The sequence below is a fragment of the Hibiscus syriacus genome, unplaced genomic scaffold, assembly GCF_006381635.1.
Source record: "Hibiscus syriacus cultivar Baekdansim isolate YM2019G1 unplaced genomic scaffold, ASM638163v2 tig00116964_pilon, whole genome shotgun sequence".
NCBI classification, from domain to species: Eukaryota; Viridiplantae; Streptophyta; class Magnoliopsida; order Malvales; family Malvaceae; genus Hibiscus; species Hibiscus syriacus.
In genome coordinates this window covers 2,818,911-2,837,577 of record NW_024063489.1, presented here as the reverse complement: position 1 = coordinate 2,837,577, position 18,667 = coordinate 2,818,911, and the positions used below count along the sequence as shown (strand labels likewise).

The window sequence follows — 18,667 nt, the reverse complement described above, 5'->3', positions numbered from 1 at the left end:
CACTAATAACGGTTTAACCGGTTTAAATTGAACCGGATTAAACAACGATTCCCGATTGAACCGACCGATTCGATCCGATTTTCAAAACAGAGATTACCAGAAACCGCTATCTATATCTCAATGTTGCCAACCCTAACGCAAATCTAAACAAATAATTCACCTAAGAGGCTCGAATTTCAAATCTAAATAATTTGAAATTCCTCTCGCATAAGGAAATCGAGAAAAAGGTTATATTTATTTATTGGTTTTTAGAATTAGTGGTGAGGAAGAACATGCTTTTTTTTTACTATGAAACAAAATTTTTATTAAGTTAAAATGATTATAAAAGAATATATTTTAAATAGTTTTAATTATTTTATAATAATTTTTAATAACAAAAAAAAAGAAAGAAAGAAAGTGCACAAAGCGGACGTGTCTGCTTTGGAGCTGCTCCATGCTGTATTTTATAGATCCATTTTGGTTCGGCTTGCGTGCCTGACCGCACGGCCGAATTAAGAAAAAGTATAATTATTGTAAATAATTTAGTTGAAGTTGTGTTTAAACCCCAACCAATCATCATATTTACCTATAAATATGTTTCGGTCGGTACGTTGTAGCTCTTGGTTTGTTTGAAAGCAAAACGTACATAGGAAAATTCAAATTATATAAAATTCCATACGTTTATTAAACAATATAATTGTATTTAAAATTATAAATGTTGTATTTTAACCAAATTTTAATATTTTTTGAGATGTTCATTATAATTTTTTTTGTGGTATTTTATATACAACATAGAAATATATTTTATTATTATGAATTGAATTTCGAACCGATGATTAAAAACTTCCGATTAATGATTTATTGTTCTCATTTTAATGTTTTTTTAATTAAGTAATGATATATTGATCGATTAATCTAGATCGATTTTTGTATAGGCCTATTATAAAGATGACCCACCCAACCTAATTTACTCTATTCACAAACGCTAAGGTTCGAACATCTGACATTGTGTGTCTCATCACACTATATCAATTAGTTGTTGGCTCATTTTTAATGTTTTTTAATTGATCATATTAAAAATATAATTTTTGTCTTTTTAATTAGTTTTATTAACTAATTTTATTAAATAAACAATAAAAAGAAAATGTAAAACAAAGTATAATTTTGAAATATATTTACAAAATTTATAATATATTAATCATAATTCGTTTTCGGTAGAAAATCAAGGAATAAAAATTGAATGTTAAATGATGAAAATAAAAATATTAAAAATTTAATCAAAATAAAAGCTACAAATAATCATCGCTATCAATAGTGAATGATGAGCACCTTCAGTACTAATATATTTAAATTGATTACTATCATTTCTAAACGCAACACATTTAAATTGATTGTAATTATAAGAATACTATGGAAAAGACGTAAGAAACTACAAGAGCATACAGTTAATCCTTTACCATTTTCATAATAAAACAAAAATACTTATTAAAGAAAATACCGAAAAAAACATTAAATCCCATAAGCTCACTCTTTTTCTCCCCCTCCCTTTTTCATTTAGAGTTTATACCATTTTTTATAAATTAGATCAATTTTTTTCATTGATTTTGTTTAATTGGGGACGACAAGTTTTTATGTTGGTTGTTGATCATTGATTCTCTTATCTTTTTGTTTATTTTTTATTTTTTAATATGAATAATTCTACCTTTGTGGTATGTTCTTCTCTGTCTTTGTGGCACATTTTTCGTTTTCTTTATCGATTGTTTGAATGTTCTTTTTGTATACGTGAATAGTTTCTCACAATGTTCGGCTCTAATTTGTTGTTCTCAGTAATCTTTTAATAGCTTAATCCCCTTTTGTGGTTTGTTTGTCGATGCAGTCAGAATTACTTATATATATTTTTTATTTGAGTCTTTTAGTTGAGTTTTTAACTTTTTCTATATATGATCCTTACGATGATAGTTGTAAACTCTTATTTTAATTTTAAATATTTTCATTTTTTAAAATACTAGATGTTTCTACTAAAAAAAGTATATAAAATAGTGTAAAGAAAGAAAAGTTCTACAACGCTCGTCGAGTGTGGATGAACACAATTAATGATGAACATCATTAAATTATTTTATTAAACATTAAATTATAAAGTATTAAATGTATAATTAAAAATTAATTAAAATTCTAAATGTAATTTAATTAAAATATAATATTTATAAAACATTAATTTTTATAATCTTATTTTAATTATAATTAGATAAAATATTAAATTAAAAAATTTATAAACCCTAATTTATTTTCATAGGTTTGAAACTTCTGCCGTCATCGCCATTGATATCGATTGCGGTAGCGATGGCAGCGGCGACGATAAAGGCGGTAACAAGAGCTTCAAAGTTATGAAAATAAATTAGGATTTATAAATTTCTCAAATTAATGTTTGATCTAATTATAATTAAAATAAAATTATAAAACTAATGTTGTATAAATATTGTATTTTAATTAAATTATATTTAAAATTTTAATTAATTTATAATTATATATTTAGTACTTTATAATTTAATATTTTATAAATTAATTTAATGGTGTTCATTATTAACCGTGGGCTCGTCGTGACTGCATCGACAAACAAACCACAAAAGGGATTAAATCCTGTGCAGTCGTTGGTAGCAATTATTTTATGAGAAAATAACCTCAGTGACCAAAAATGCCTTATAATATATGATTTTAACCAACTTTTTTTGGATTTGCCAAAATGACCAACTAAATCGCAATGCTATGTGGGATTGAGCATTACCAACACTTGTTTTCAATACTATGTGATTATTCAGGAAACAATTAACAATCATGCACCTTAAAACAACTGAATCAGTAACCAATTGCATTAGTATTATACAATTAAATATGTCATAATTAAAAGTTAATCTACAATCAATCGCGATTATTGCAATTTTAAGCAAAACATTCAAAAAAAATTGCATCACTCGCGAGAATAAAAAAAATTGTTATCGTGCAATTACAATCAATTGAAAATAAATTAGAATTGCATGAAAACTAAACGAACCACAAATACTTTTCATACAAATACTAAAGTCATTAACTATAATTCACAAATAATATCTCTATTTAAGGCTCAATCCCACATAGTATTGGGAACAAGTGTTGGTAATGCTCAATCCCACATAGTATTGGGAACAAGTGTTGGTAATGCTCAATCCCACATAGTATTGGAAACACTATTGGGAATGGTATTTAAGGCTTGGCTTTCTCACTTCCTTGTTGAGTAATAGAGAATAAGGGAGACTCTCGTGCGCCGCCGCCGCCGTCCGTCTCGTCTCGTCTCTGGTCGGGTCGGGTCGGGTCGGGTCGTGGTAATACGTGTCTTCGACACGTCCGCGCGAATACTATCTTTTTAGAGAAAATTCTTAAGAAACAAATGCAATACCACCAGTCGTTGCGATTTTGGACTATCGCAACGCGAACTTCGACTATCGCAACGAAATTGGAATAAATCGCAACGCGAACTTCGACTATCGCAACGAACTTGGAATAAATCGCAACGCAAACTTGGACTATCGCATTGCGATAGTCGATGTTCGCGTTGCGAATTTGGAAACTGATTTACGATACCGGAGATCGCGTTGCGATTTAGTTGGTCATTTTGACAAATCCAAAAAAAATTTGTTAAAATCGTATATTATAAAGCATTTTTGGTCAGTGATGTTATTTTCTCTTATTTTATTATTTCTTAAAATGGGGTTCTATTAAATTGTTTAAAATCGAGGATAAAATCTTTTTATTAAAGTTTAATGTCAAAAAGATAAATCTATTGAATATATATATATATATATTAGTATTTTAGATTTCAATATTATGTTTTGAGATAAAATAATTTCTAACTTTATGAAAACTTCTAATCAAATAACAGTTAATAATTATCGCTGATGTAACATGTTCTATGTACCTAAAGTGCAAAGATAAAATCTAATAGGAACATTAAAACCTAGGCAATTGTTGTTAGTAGCATTTCTTTATTTCTTTCACCTCCTAAGATGGATTTATATTAAATTATTTAATATTGAGTATAAAATTATTTTTTGTTAGATAAAAAAATATCTTTAGCATTTGATTGAATAATTATTTTGTTTTATCAATTTTTGAGTACTTTAATCTCAACGTTTCATTTTGAGACAAAATGATAATTGATCAGATGAAAATTATTAGATGACTAAATATCAACGTTTGTCACTAATGTGACAAGTTCTATATGTCCAAAGTTATAACACATCACTTGTACATAAGTATTAACGTAGCATATACAATATGTACCATCATAAAGTGATGGTATGTCAAATGAAAAAAACATATATATATATATAAAAAAGTGATGATGTATCACAGGTTACATACATTTACATAAGTAATGATATAATACATGCAATGTTAGCATTTTTAACACATAAGATTTATCACATCAATGATTAGTATTGATTATTAATTAACTAACGATTTTTATCAAATTAAAGTTATTTTATTAAAAAAACATTGAAATCAAAATATTTATTATTTAAAAAAATTGATTGATTAAAAAGTACTTTTTACTATTATATTTTCACTATCGACGCTTGTTTTTAATTTGCAAAAAGCCAACATAAAAAATTGAGATAAAAAGAGTACTAAAAGTTAGGTTTAGTCAGTAACGACTGATCTTTCATGCCCATAATGCGAATTGTACTTTTTGTTTTTAACTCGATCAGATGGATCGAGCAAGCCCCGACATAATCCAATGACCCCACACTCCCACAGGATCAGACCACAGCAACCGTGATCGATTCCGAAAAATCTTGAAATCACGTGGTGGCAAGGCGGTTAAAGAAGGCAAATAATTGCCGCTACTGTCAGTTCCCTCCAAAAGAAAATAAATAGTAGTAGAAATAACGTGTACAATGCAACGGCTCCCTTCGGTTTCGGGGGGAGGGCTTTTAGGCCTTTCCTTTGCTTTGACCAATACGGGGTTTCCGTTGAGCTCAAAGAATTCCCAACCAAAGGAGAAAAAGTCTCTTCCTCTTCTCACATTTAAGCTTCTTCCTTGTCGCTTTTCCCCTCTTTTCTTCTACATTTCCCCCCATTTTTCCCGTAGGGTTCTTTCGGTTTGAATTTATGCGTTTAAGCATTGTGAATGTGCGGCATTACTGAGATTGATGTTCGCAAGGTCGGTGTTGTTCGTTTGATTTTGTGACCTGTTTAGGATGTGATTTTTTTCTAAATTCCGAGAGATCAGAGGATTATTATGGCTACCAAAAAGGATGAATTGGCATTTAATTTGATACAGCAGGTTTTCATTGATCTCTCTTCGTTTTTAGTTGAATTTCTAACTCATTTGTAGAGAAGGCTTTGATGTTCGGTATTGAGAAGCAGAAAAGACAGAGCAACATTTTGTGTTTTTAACGGAGATTTTTCTTCGTTTTTCTTTCATTTTCAGAAAATATCTACCAGAAAGGAAGATCTGTCTAAATTACAACTGGTTTGATTTTCTTTTTTATCCTACTGATACTCTTCTATTTGATTTTAGAAGAATTTAATGTTCAGAAACAAAATATGTATAAAAAGACTACATTGCGATTAACGGAGATTTTATGTTAATTGATAATTTTTCTTTATCAGAAAATGGTTGGTAAAAAGGAAGAGTCGCCTCATGCACAACAACAGGTTTTGGTCGATCTCTTTATTTTCATTTTCCTGCTACTGTCTAATCATTTTCAGAAGATTTTGTTGCTCAGAAACTGGTTTTGATACATATATTTTTCTTTTTCTTTCTTTTTATTGTCGTTTAGAAAAATTTGGCTTTCAGAAACAAGAAAGGAAGAAAAAGAACTACACATTGTTTTAGTGGAGATTTTATTTTATTTCTTTTATATTTTCTTGATCAGAAAATGCCTAGCAGAAAGGAAAAACTGTGTTAAGCACAAGTTTTGATGTGCTTTGTATTTTCTTCTGTTAGTTTTCTATTCATTTTAAGATCTAAAATTTTATTGAAGAAGTCGACGAACTAAGATCTAAAATTTGATTTAAGGTAGATTTTATGTTAATTCCTTTTTATTTTCTTCATTAGAAAATGTCCGCCAAAAAGGAAGAGCTTTCTCAAGCACAATAAGTTTTGATCAATATTTTTTTATTTTTTTTTATTTTTTTTCTTCTTTAATTTTCTGTTGGAAAAATATATCGTAATTTCACAGATTTTTACGTTAATGTTTTTATTTTGCTGATCAGAAAATGGCTGGCAAAAAGGAAGAGTTGTCTCATGCACGACTGGTTTTGATCAATATACATTTTTTCCTTTTTTATTCCATCCATTCTGTTAGTTTTTAATTAGTTTTTAATTGTGGTTTAACGGAGATTTTTCAGTAATTCTTTGTTTTGTTTTTTTTAAATTTATTTTTATCAGAAAATAGAAGAGCCATCTCAAGCTCAACAGGTATGATAATTTTTTTTCTCTAGATTTTGGCACTCAGAAAAAAATTGTTATTTAACAGAGACTTCAGGTTATTTTTTATTTTCATAACTAGAAAATGACTGGAAAAAAGGAAGAGTCGCCTCAAGCACAATCGGTACACATTTTTTCCCCTTCACATTATTGTTTTGATGGAAATATTTTGGAGTGAAAGCTCTGATCGTGCGGGTATAATTTCGTGTGTGGAAATTTCGTGCTGAAAATCAATTTTGTTTTCCCTCAAGGGAGATGCAGCAACTGCTGCCGCTTCTCCAGGTCCAGCCAGTGCAACAGGACCATCGGAGAATCTGAATTCTAGTGGTGGCAACTCTACAAGCTCTCCCCCCGTGGTGAGTTGTTTACTATGCCGGGTTTGATTGTTGATTGAAAGTTGCACGTGACCATAATTCCCTATATTACCATGCGATCATCTTCGTCATCATCAAGATTGTGCTTATAACCATATGTCTATTACTCGTCTATGTATCTTATTTATTTATTTTGATTATTACTTTATCTATATCTAATGTGCTTGAGCCATATGAACCATTTCATGGAAGAATTGCCTATATGGCAGTTATTCTCTTTTGATGTTGTCATGCTTATTGTAGTCCTTTTCCCAACAAAATTAAGCATAAGTGAGAATGAGGAATTTTGATGCAAGAGAAAGAACGCGTCCTGTATTTTAAGTGCATTACTAGATTGTTTACCTTCCTAAGTTCTTTTCTTACATCGTCCGTATTCAAGAGTTTCTTAAGCATGCATTTTTCAAAATTGTAAAAGTTAGTGCATTTCAAGGTTTGAAACTTTCTCGCAGGTTTTAAAGAGTGGGCCACTTTTTATATCATCAAAAGGTTTGTATACTTTGTTTTTTTAATTTAATTTAGTTAATAATTTATCTTTCACCTTACGTTTTGTGAAGCGCTACTTTTACTTATATTTACTAGAAAAATGTGCATTATGAGGTCACAGTCCCATGATAATGGCTTGAATTCCTATCGGTTATTGTCTTTCCTTTTTCCCTTATTTTTATTTGATTAAAGGAATTGGATGGACATCATGGAAGAAAAGGTGGTTCATTTTGACACATACTTCGCTGGTTTTCTTCAGAAGTGATCCTGTAAGTTTTTGCAGTCTAGCAGATTGTCAGTCTCAACATTGATATTTGCTTACCTGTTTTTCACATCATCTATTGCTTTTTTTTTCTTGGTAAACAGTAAAGGTCAAATGATGCACTGTTCTTCAGACTATAACAGGCTTTAGGATCCCTGGGAATGATACTAACCTGCTACGATTATCTTTTTTGTGGTCTAGTTTTCTCTCAATCAGAAGCATAAGGTTCTTGAGTTTTATTTCGTCTCCTGAGAATGACTATTAGTGGCTAGAATATATCTGAACCGAAAAGATGAAATTGAAATGATAATAATTTGCTATGATTATCTTGTGTGTGCTCTATTTCTCTCTCAATCAGAAGCATATGGTTCAATCAATCTGAGTCTGTAAATGACTATTAGTTGCTAGAATGTATCTCGATCGAAAAGATAAATGGAAATCATACTCTCGTGTCTATTTCACACAGCAGGTCCTAAAATTAAGTTACTAAGGTGGCTCTAAATCCATGAAATTTACCTAACGAGAATAATTAAATGCTAGTTTAAGTGACCCATTAGTAATTTGTACGGACGTACGTGTTTAGCATGGTAGAAATGATTGTTATCAAACAATTTAATTTGACAATTAAGCATGAATCCCAGTCACATCATTAGTAAAGGAATTATAGTTATTTTTTGAGGTTTCGGATTAGAACATTATGAATGTCAAAGATATAAACTTTCAATATCAAAAGTTTGAGAGATCTTTGAACATATACTTCTTAAACTTACCCCCATATTAATTAAAAAAATAATTTGACAATTAAGGTTCTTTAGTTCAATATATCATTTCTTTGGTTCTTCGTCGTTGTGCGAAAAAAGAAAAGCTGTATTTTTTCTAGATGCGTTGATATTTATTGGCTGGATGTTATTATCCTACTATTATGTTGTTCTCTTCTCTCTACATTCCGTGCAATAATCTATTTTCCTCTCTCGCTGCATTTTGGATAAGATTTTAGAAGATTAATATACTCTTGTTAACTTTTCAGAATGCCAGTTCTCAGAAAGGGAATGAAGTAAATTTAACTCTTGGCGGTATTGATCTCAACAATTCAGGCAGGTTGGCTTGCATTTCTGAAAAGATAATTTGTGATTTCTTCTTCAAATTGTGAATGTCGTTAAAGTGGAAATGTTTACTAACTCGTGGTACCTTTCAAAATTTCTAGTGTGGTTCTCAAAGCTGATAAAAAACTTATTACCGTACTATTTCAAGATGGCTGCGATGGACGAACCTTCACACTCAAGGTTGTTCATCCATTCTTCGTTTATAATTTCTCTGATTACCTTTTTTAACCATTTCGTTTCACACTTTCCTCAAAAAACTGTTCAGATTTTCAGATTCACTGCCCTTTGGTTTACATTTTCTTTGCTTGATAAATAGTTGTGATCTTTCTATCTGAACCGCATATATCAAGATTCTGCCGTAAGAGTGAAAGATCTTCCTTGTACCTAAAGATGTTCAAATGAATCTAACCAAAGCTGCGGTTTAATGAATGCTGAAAAGTGTAAGCTTGGTTTTGAGTGACCAACACCTCCGTGTAAAGAGAATGCCCAGAACAGGAAAATTTCATCTTCGGTATATAAATTTTATACAAGTTCACTCCATACCCTGCAGATAGCATTCTTTTATCCTCTGAAACCCGTTATTAAGAACTGGCTTTGCCAGGTGACTGATTTTGAAGGCTGAGACACACTTATTACGTGTCTGATATTATTGGAAAATTCAATGCTGAATCTAATGAATATAACAGTGAGATTTTGGGAAATCATATGACATGACGGTTCCTTTTGTTGTTGTTGAAGTCTGAAACTTCGGAGGACTTGTACGAGTGGAAGGCTGCACTTGAGAAAGCTTTGTCACAAGCACCAAGTTCTGGGGGACAAAATGGCGCCCTCGGGAATGATCAGGCAGATGCAATTGATGCTTCTAAGGAACCAAGTAAGTTTCATGCGGCTCCATTTTTAAAAAAAAATTGTATAACTTTGAATGACATCTGTACGAAGCTCCATTCATAACTAGCTCCTAATGTAAACAACTGAAATATTGCATGATAAAAGTTTATTATTGAAAAAGTTTTAGCATGTCACTACTGACCGGGAGCCTTGGCTGGGAGTTACCTTTTTTCGTATATACCCTCCTTTTTTCTAGTTTTACTGCATCTTTTCATGTTGTCATGTTTCTTTACAAGCCTATCAAGTTTTTTTCTAGGTTCTAATTTGTTTGGTTGTTTTGATTTATTTTTCCTCTCATTCGAGATATTGATGCTCTTCTCTTTTTCTTTGTTAGCGAATGATAAACAGCCTGTGAGATCTACAGTCTTACACAGACCAATTTTACTTGCACTGGAAGATGTTGATGGGGCTCCAACTTTTTTGGAGAAGGCCCTAAGATTTGTAGAAGAATATGGTGAGCTGTTATCTTTTTTAATTGTGGCCACCTCATTTAAGTATATGGTAAAGTTCTAAATCCATAAACCGGATAACTGTCTCTAATGCCGGTGGGCAATTCATAATTCTAACTGCCGGAGGTCTTCCACGGAAGCTGTTCTCAACCTGGCGTTGGGGGCAGCCTACTACCTTACCTCCCCTCACCCCATTACATATGGGAATAGGGTCAGCTAATTTTTTTTTTTTGTCTCTAATGAATGTAGTCTAGTAAATATACATGGCATGTCTGTTTTTTTCAAATACCTTTCTCGAGATATCCATTTTTCTGGATAAGATTCCAGCATGGCTAACCACTGCTCGTGACTCATTTTCTTTATCTTTGTTTCAAGAATTTTCCACATTGTTCACAAATTTAGTGGCCTCAGAAGCTGTGTGTGTGATGCTAATTTCAGTGATTTAAGTTAAATGGCGAAGCACTTTTATTGATTTTCATTGAGATCCTTTTAGTCGTGTTCAAATAATTTTACAGGAGTCAAAGTAGAAGGGATCTTGAGGCAGGCTGCAGATGTTGAGGATGTTGAGCGCAGAATTTGGGAATATGAACAGGGTTTGTTCAATACACACTGCCCTTGACTATATTCAATTTTTTCTTTTTATTTTTTAAACATTGCTTTCAGCTACTGTAGGTTGTGTTCTTTTCTTAAACGTTGGTTATATTCATTTAATATTTAATTTTTGGCTGTAAACAATGCTATCAAAGGTAACTTTGTAAGAACTTAAATTTGAATCAGTATTCATGTATGGAAATTTTCTTTCTTATTGAAAATTTTCGTTCTTATTGTATGGGACAGAACAAGAAGCCAGGCTACTTTGTATGCTTGTAGTTCTACAGCACAATGCTTTCTGTTCAATCTTCAAATCCTTTTCCACGTGATGCTTTTTATTTTTTTTATTTTTTGCAGGAAAAACCGAGTTCTCTCAAGACGAGGATGCACATGTCATTGCTGACTGTGTCAAGGTATGTCTTACTAGACTCCACACGATTTTTTCATTTAAGTTGAATCATATTCTTCTGGTGTTTTGTTGTTTAATTTGCTTCATTCCATTTTCCAGTATGTAATTCGGGAGTTGCCATCTTCTCCTGTCCCTGCATCATGCTGCAACGCACTACTAGAAGCATGCAGTAAGTTGTATTCTGAACTGGTTTTTGTTTTTTTTTTTTTTTGGTCTTAATATGTAATAAGTTGAGGTCATAATATGCTTTGCCACTATTGGTCCTTGATGCCTCTAATTTTGAAGGTAATTATATGTTGGACAATCCTTATTGGGTGAAGTTCTTGTATTCTCAATTGGTTGGATTCCTAAGGAATGAAGTGGAAATTGTCTGGTTGCATATTTTTGAGCTTTATACCGTTTCATTTTTATGATATATTACCAGCTGTTATTATTTTTGAAGATTGAGTTTTGTTATTCTGTTATTGGACATCATCCAATGATTAGGAACCGAGCACAATGCTAGAGTCAATGCTATGCGTACGGCAGTATTGGACACGTTTCCTGAGCCAAATCGTCGCTTATTACAGAGGTAGACAATTCATAACTGTCAGTTCTTTCCCTTTTAATTATAACGCTTTTCTCAGTACAAATGATATTCAGTATGCATTTTTTGCATTTATTTCCTCAGCATTGTAGATGATATTTAAAAGAGAGCTGTTACTGCATATGGGCGTTAAAATAAGCATATTTATATTATGGATTTAAATGATATGCAATTGACGTTGTCTTTCCTATGCAGTACAATTATTAATAACAAACTATTAGCGGAAGATAAGCGAAAGAACGAAAATCAAGATTATGTACAGTTAACAGTCCATGCATGTATAAAATTAGGAAACTGCATTAAAGATAACCCGTGAATAAAAATACACATAGAAAGATAAGTGCAATGACTGTATAGGCCAGAAGTTTCACACTTGTTTAAGCCATTTCTGTACAGAGTATATATAGATGTTAGGCATAAGCAAATGTTTTTCTACGTTGGAATTTGGTTAATTAGATTCATTTTTAAAGTCATAATCGAGTTTAGTTTATATTGTTTCTTATTGGGGTTCTAGACGATTTTCACTTACAATATTTGTTTTAGCTCAGGAAAAAAGGCCGGTTGTCAAATTCTTCTCCTTTCCTTGTAATTGCTCATTCTACCTTTTGAGAAAAAAAAGTTCTCTAAATTGTTTGGATGAGTGAATCTTATTTTAAATTGGTTGATTATCCACAACTTCTTGTTGGTTCAAGAAATTTTATGGTGTGTAACCCTCAGATATATGTATTGGTCCTTGCTAAATGAGTGAGTGTGAGATTGGATATAATATCTTGCAGAAGGCATAAATATAGAAAGTACAATCAATAAGCCTAGCACACCAGAGCTTCTTGTACCCTTAAGCAGAATACATCTCTTACGTCTCTGTTAGTTTTCAGCATTTAAGTTTTATTTTTGAAAATTATGAGGGAAATGCATTGAAATTGCATTTTTGGGATACAATAATAAAAAAAAACTACGTTCGATCTTATTTCCAAAATAAAGATATCATCTTTCTTTCTTTTTTGCTATCTCAGCTACTGACCACCTTATCCATATTTATCTTTTCTTAATCCTCTCTTTCAGAATTCTAATGATGATGCAAACTACAGCTTCTCACAAAAATGAAAATCGAATGAGCTCTTCAGCTGTGGCAGCCTGCATGGCGCCCTTACTTCTTCGTCCTCTTCTATCTGGTGAATGTGATATTGAAAATGATTTTGATGTGGGAGGTGATGGTTCAATGCAACTGCTGCAAGCTGCTGCTGCAGCCAATCATGCTCAAGCCATTGTTATAACATTACTGGAACAGTATGATAAAATATTTGGGGTAAGCTGAAATTATTGTCATCATTGCACAACTGCTTCTAATATTGTTTTCTGTAGTCACTATACATGCAAGTATATATGCAATAATTCTGAGTTGTAAGGACTTTTCTTTAGTTCAGAATCGATATGTTTTATTTCTTTGTACATTTTGAGCATGCGTGATCATTAAGTCAAAATTGTTCGTGTTGTCCTGGATGTATGCACTATTGTTGGTAGTACAGATCTAAAGTGATTGGATTATGACTGTCTAATGGTGGAATTTGAATACAGTTAAGCTGAGTTTATTATATCCTTCCCACATTCTTTCCTTATAATATAGTAATATTTCTATTTCTTGTATGGTATTAGTATTATTTAAAAAAAATAGTAATTTGGATGTTCGCGTTCCATATTCCAATTTGTTATTACTTTGGTTTGAATTTTTTTTACATTGCAGTTATGAGCTCAGCATTTTGTTGGCAGGAAGGTTGTGTTTCCCCTGATTTGTACTCTGACTCAGATGAGAGTGGAAGTGAAAGTGAGGAAGAAGCTGACGAAGATGAGTCCTATGAAGATGATGAATGTGAGGACGAATCACAAGGGTCTGAAGATGATAACGACTCTGCTGAAAGTGGAACAGGCAGTGAGAGTGGTCAATCTGTTAAAAGTGGTGATGATAAGGTTTGTTCCTCTGCTTTCTTACACTGACATTTTTGTTTTATATCTTGTTCATCTACTTTAAAAATGATGGCAGTCACAAACTTGATCCAAACTCCTGGACTATTAAAGCTTTCTCTTCAGAAAATCTAATTTAGACAGTTACCTCTGTTTAGGTAACCAGATTTATATACTCATTTTACTCTTTTTAATGATTTTGTAGCTTGTGTATCTGCTTCATTTGTCACCATCTGGCGACTAAAGGTTTCTATTGTTTGATTGTTTCGATGTCTTTGCTTTCCCCTTTGAATTTATGCTCACTATATGAACTTGATTTACCGCTATCAGAATATATTCTATATTAACTTTGCAGCACCTTATATCAGAGTCAGATGCATATAGTTTTCCATCTTTACCCCTTATAGGAATCTTGATGTTTTTCTCTTTGCTATTTTTTGTTTGTAACATATAGCTGTATTCTTACTTTCTGTAGCCCCTCAGTTCAGATTTTGAGTATTATTTCCGTTTTTAACTTATAAAAGGTGAAGAAGCAATAGACCAGTAATAGAAAGAGACACAATACTTACCTGGATTGAAAATAAAATTGCAGGATTCTGAATCTTCGAGCTCTAGTTCTGAGTCCTCCAAAAATAGTGGTGATGTCAAAGCCACCAAAAAAGTTTCAAGTTCACTTAATGTAAATGATAATTCAAAAAAGAACGAGGATAACCGGAGAATTAAAAGTTCAACAACTGAGACCAATAAATCTGCTGAGCTGTCAAAAGGAGTTCATGGAGTAACCAAGTTGGAGGATGCATCAACTCGTAGTCCAGTCTCAAGTGCCGCAAAACCCCCTGCTGTTGGAAACGGACCTGGTCACAATGTCAGGCATGCTTTTTGGGGAAGGAGTAGTGTAAGTTTTCGTTTTCTGCATTCATGATGTGTTTTGCTTTTGGTCTAGTTAGTTTTTCTGTTAGCTAATGAGTATTTTAAATTATAATTGCAATGTGTTAATATGATTATCGAGTTTGCGTTTGCAGGGAAGAAAGAAATGTAAATATGATTATCGTGTTTGCTTTTACAGGGAAGCAAGAAACTATCTGTGGATTGTCCTGATCTTCCATGTGAGGAAGAGTAAGTGATGTTCCCGTGATCTGCAGAATAAAAAAGAACCTTTTATAAATTTGCCCGCTACTACTTATTTTCCTGGTTACTACTTCTATAATCTTCTTTCACGCTTAGGGTGAAGCAATTTACCCTTTGCATGACTAATTTTTCTAGACAAAAGTGGAAAAGCAAAAAATAATGTAGAGCTGAAACCTTGTATATTGTTAATAATATCTCTATTTTCTGTTGTACTTACCTGATTTTGACTCAATTTTAGGGTTGCAGTTGAGTCACTTGAGGCTGAAAAATGGGACTTGCAAAAGAGACTCACAAAAGAGGTTATGCTTTACCCACCCTTTCTAGTTATTGTTTTTGTAACATGTTTTTTGAACTTTTCATACTTAAGTCAGCTTTCTAATGTAGATTGAAGGTAATACCATTCTTGAAGCCAGCTTGGAAAAACGAAAGAAGGCATTGCATGAGCAACGGCTAGCTCTTCAGAAAGAGGTATGTTTATCAGGAGATTTTTTTTATTTTTTATTTTATTTCTTCTGTGCCGTCTTTCATGTTTCATGCATTATGTTAGGTTGCATATCTGTAGTGACAAAGATATCAGCAATGAGTATATGCATGAAAATACATCTAGGATGAACAATTATATACTTACTGGAAGTACGTTTGTTTTGTTTTGGTAATGTATGGAATTTAATATTTTCATTTGCATTTAGTAATTACTCATTAGTTAGTTACACAAAGCTAATGGATTTATTTATTTTATCACGATTGCTATACTGATTATATGTGCATGGCCCTGTTCTGATTGCTGCTACTGGGTGTACTTATAGGTTGCAAGATTTGAGGAAGAGCTTCAAAGGGCAAGGGAAAAGAGGATAGCTCTGGAAGCAGGACTTAACCCGTCTCAAGGACCCAAATCTCTCCCAGCTAAGCTTGACGAAAAGGTAGCCCATGGCCTTCGTAAGATTTAATTAGTGTACCTAATCTTTATTTGCATCAAGCTTTTTTAACTTTAAGATGTAATAAAGACAAAGGTAGATCTCAAGGACATAGCTCAATCAGAGGCAGACATAATCAATTTAAACAAAAAGGTTGATGATCTAGGGAAACAGGTTAATCAACATCCTGAGCAAAAGTCGACTTCCGTGAGTGATTCATGCAATCAACGTGAACCAAATCATCATCAAAAGTGTAAGCTTTAAGTTGGTTCTCTCGTAGTGGCATATCTTGTTGATATTTGTTGTAACATTTTGTTGATTTGTTTCTTTTGAGTTTGAATACTTGTTGAACTGTTTGGCGACTGCTAACTCGCCAATAATTCATGCTTCGAAATAGATAATCCTTTAGATGTTTATTTACATTTTCTTTTCCAATTCCCATTCTTAATCTCTTTATGAACTTGGTAAAAATCTACATACTTGTTGAACAAAATTGAGATGGGAAAAATTCTATTCACTCTGTTAACTCCTAGAAATTAGGGATTAGATTACATTGACTAATTTACATTATTTACTAAATATATACAGAATTCCAACATTCCCCCTCAAGTTGGCGTGTAAATATTGATCAAACCCAGTTTGCCACTAAGTTCTTCAAATAAAGTTTTTCTAAGGCTCTTTAGTCAACAGTTCTGTGACTTGTTGCTTTGTGGGCAAGTAAGTTATGCACACGTCCCCTGAGTCGACCTTGTCCTTGATGAAGTGGTGATCAATGTCCACGTGTTTGGTGCGGTCGTGGTGAACAAGATTGTGGGCTATAGTAACTGTTGCCTGGTTGTCGTAGTACATCTGCATCGATGGTTCATTAGGTACTCGATTTCCTCCATTAATCGTTGTAACCAAATTCCCTCACATATACCATGGGCAATGCTCGAAACTCAGCCTCGACGCTAATACGAGCTACAACTGACTGCTTTTTACTCCTCCATGTCATAAGGTTACCCCATACATAGTTACAATAGCCACTTGTAGATTATTTGTCACTCACTGAACCAACCCAATTTGTGTCAGTATAAATTTCCAACATTTACTCTCTGTTTTCTTGAAGTGTAGGCCCTTGCCTAGAGTCCCTTTCAAATACCATAATACTTTGTAGGCAACCTTTAAGCGATTCTCCCTTGGTGCATGTATAAACTTATTGATAATGCTCATTACGAATGCAATAACGAGTCGTGCGTGAGATATATGTCGCAATCGTCTTTCAGTTGTGCCCCGGGATTGGGTTTCGACTTGAAAAATGTGGATTGGGAGTCGCCACTGATCATTTACTTTACGAATAAATGGGTTGATCGGATACCCTATTTCTTACCTGATCTGCGTCTTACCAAAGATGTGTCGGGTTCGGGAGTCGGTTACGGTCAAGGAAGGATTAGCACCCTTGAACCGTCCTTTCGGTACTACGTAATTTCCAGTTGTCTTTGATTAAGAAAATTGCAAGTTAAATTAAAAGGTAAAATTTGATCCGAATTACTTACCCTTAATGAGTTTACAAAAATACCCTTAAAAAATAAGATTTTAAAAGAAAATAATAATAATAAAAGAAAGTAACAAAACTAAAGAGTAAACCAAGGAAATAAATGAAACCAATAATAATAAACATAAAATAATTGGATGAAAAAAAAATGAAATTGAATAAAATAAAATAAATGAAGATAAAATATATATACAAAAAGAATAAAAAAAGGTAAAGTGTTTAAAAAAAAAAAAGAAAAATAATAATAAGAGCAAAGAAACTAAAAATATAATGAAAATAAATAAAAAATATAAATAAAATAATAAAAAATATATATATAAAAATATAAAAATGTATGTATAATATAATAAAATACTAAATAGTAATAATAGAAATATAAAATAAAATGAAGTAAGAATATATATATATATATAATGTTAGGAAAATATAGTAAAAAAATATAGTAAATAAGTAAACATAAATAAAAAATAATAATATATATATATATATATATATATATATAATAATAGGAAAATAATATAATATAACGCAAAGAAAAATGAAAAAAAATTACAATAAATAAATAAATAAAATATAATTAAATATATATATATATACATATAAATAATAAGGGCTAAATTAAAATAAAAAATGAATTAGGGGTCAAAATTAAAAGTCAATCGAAGAAAAAAACGACAAAACACGCGGATCCACATGACCCGTTTATAAAAATCCGAATAGTTTTTCAAAAATAAAAGCCTCAGGGACTAGATCTACAAAAATAGATCTCGAAAACGCCCCCGTTCATCGGCCAAAAACACTTCTCTCAGTTTTCTTTCAAATCAAAACATAACAAGGGTAAGGAAAAATAACATGCGAAGGTATGAACTTTACCTTTCAAAATATAAATGCTTCGAAAAATGGCTACGAGTTGCTTGTAATTTTTTGCTTGGTATTTTGTATATCCTCTTCCGAATGTGTTACAATAGTGAGTTACAATGACTATTTATAATGCTTGTGGATCCTATCTTTAGGAGTTTAAATAATAGTAGAACTCTATCCTATTTTTAGGAGTTTGAATCCTAGCAAAATTCTATCCTATTTTTAGGAGTTTGAATCCTAGTATGACGAAAATGTGTATTGACAGCTGCCCCTCTTTGCTCATAGTCGTGTAACGGGGATAGGGCAAAGATTAAAAGACACACTTTTCGTTCAGTGGAGTTGAAAATTGACTCTGATGTTTCAGTAACTCCCTATCGAATTGAGTTACGGATGACTCCTCCATCGTGAAGTCGAGTTCATCTTGAAATGATATAAAATTGAAGCCATAGTTCGGAATTTGAATCAGCACGTGGCTTCCCGTTGCCCTTCGGCCTTCTTCTCGGTTTAAAGACCTTGGATCGGAATCGAACTCAAAAATCTTCATTGACAGATAGTTTTTTCTTGACTTAAGCTATGCTGCTTGAAAATGGTTGCTTGTCACTCAGGCACGGCTAACCCAGGTCCTCTTCTCGACTTGAAAACCTCGACTGCAACCGGAAAGTAGTGCGATTGATGTGT

The 18,667-nt window shown here is 32.2% G+C and overlaps 1 protein-coding gene across 1 annotated transcript; it reads left to right on the top strand.

The window, feature by feature from the left end:
- Window positions 1-6,221: 6,221 nt before the first annotated feature.
- LOC120190881 (rho GTPase-activating protein REN1-like) lies at window positions 6,222-15,835 on the top strand. The gene is made up of 20 exons (XM_039193923.1): window positions 6,222-6,254; window positions 6,551-6,572; window positions 6,700-6,804; window positions 7,272-7,308; window positions 7,498-7,574; window positions 8,595-8,665; window positions 8,772-8,850; window positions 9,409-9,548; window positions 9,915-10,012; window positions 10,523-10,600; window positions 10,956-11,011; window positions 11,107-11,176; window positions 11,494-11,578; window positions 12,656-12,899; window positions 13,361-13,558; window positions 14,145-14,447; window positions 14,619-14,668; window positions 14,919-14,979; window positions 15,065-15,148; window positions 15,487-15,835. Exons 1-20 carry the CDS (start codon window positions 6,238-6,240, stop codon window positions 15,625-15,627), a joined length of 2,016 nt encoding a protein of 671 aa, XP_039049854.1. The 5' UTR covers window positions 6,222-6,237; the 3' UTR covers window positions 15,628-15,835.
- Window positions 15,836-18,667: the final 2,832 nt, after the last annotated feature.

Bases quoted from the DNA above. Each gene is read 5' to 3' on its own strand.
- LOC120190881 (XM_039193923.1), top strand. The intron at 7,309-7,497 runs GTTTGTATACTT...ATTTGATTAAAG, and splicing joins ACTTTTTATATCATCAAAAG to GAATTGGATGGACATCATGG. The intron at 11,012-11,106 runs GTATGTCTTACT...TCCATTTTCCAG, and splicing joins TCATTGCTGACTGTGTCAAG to TATGTAATTCGGGAGTTGCC.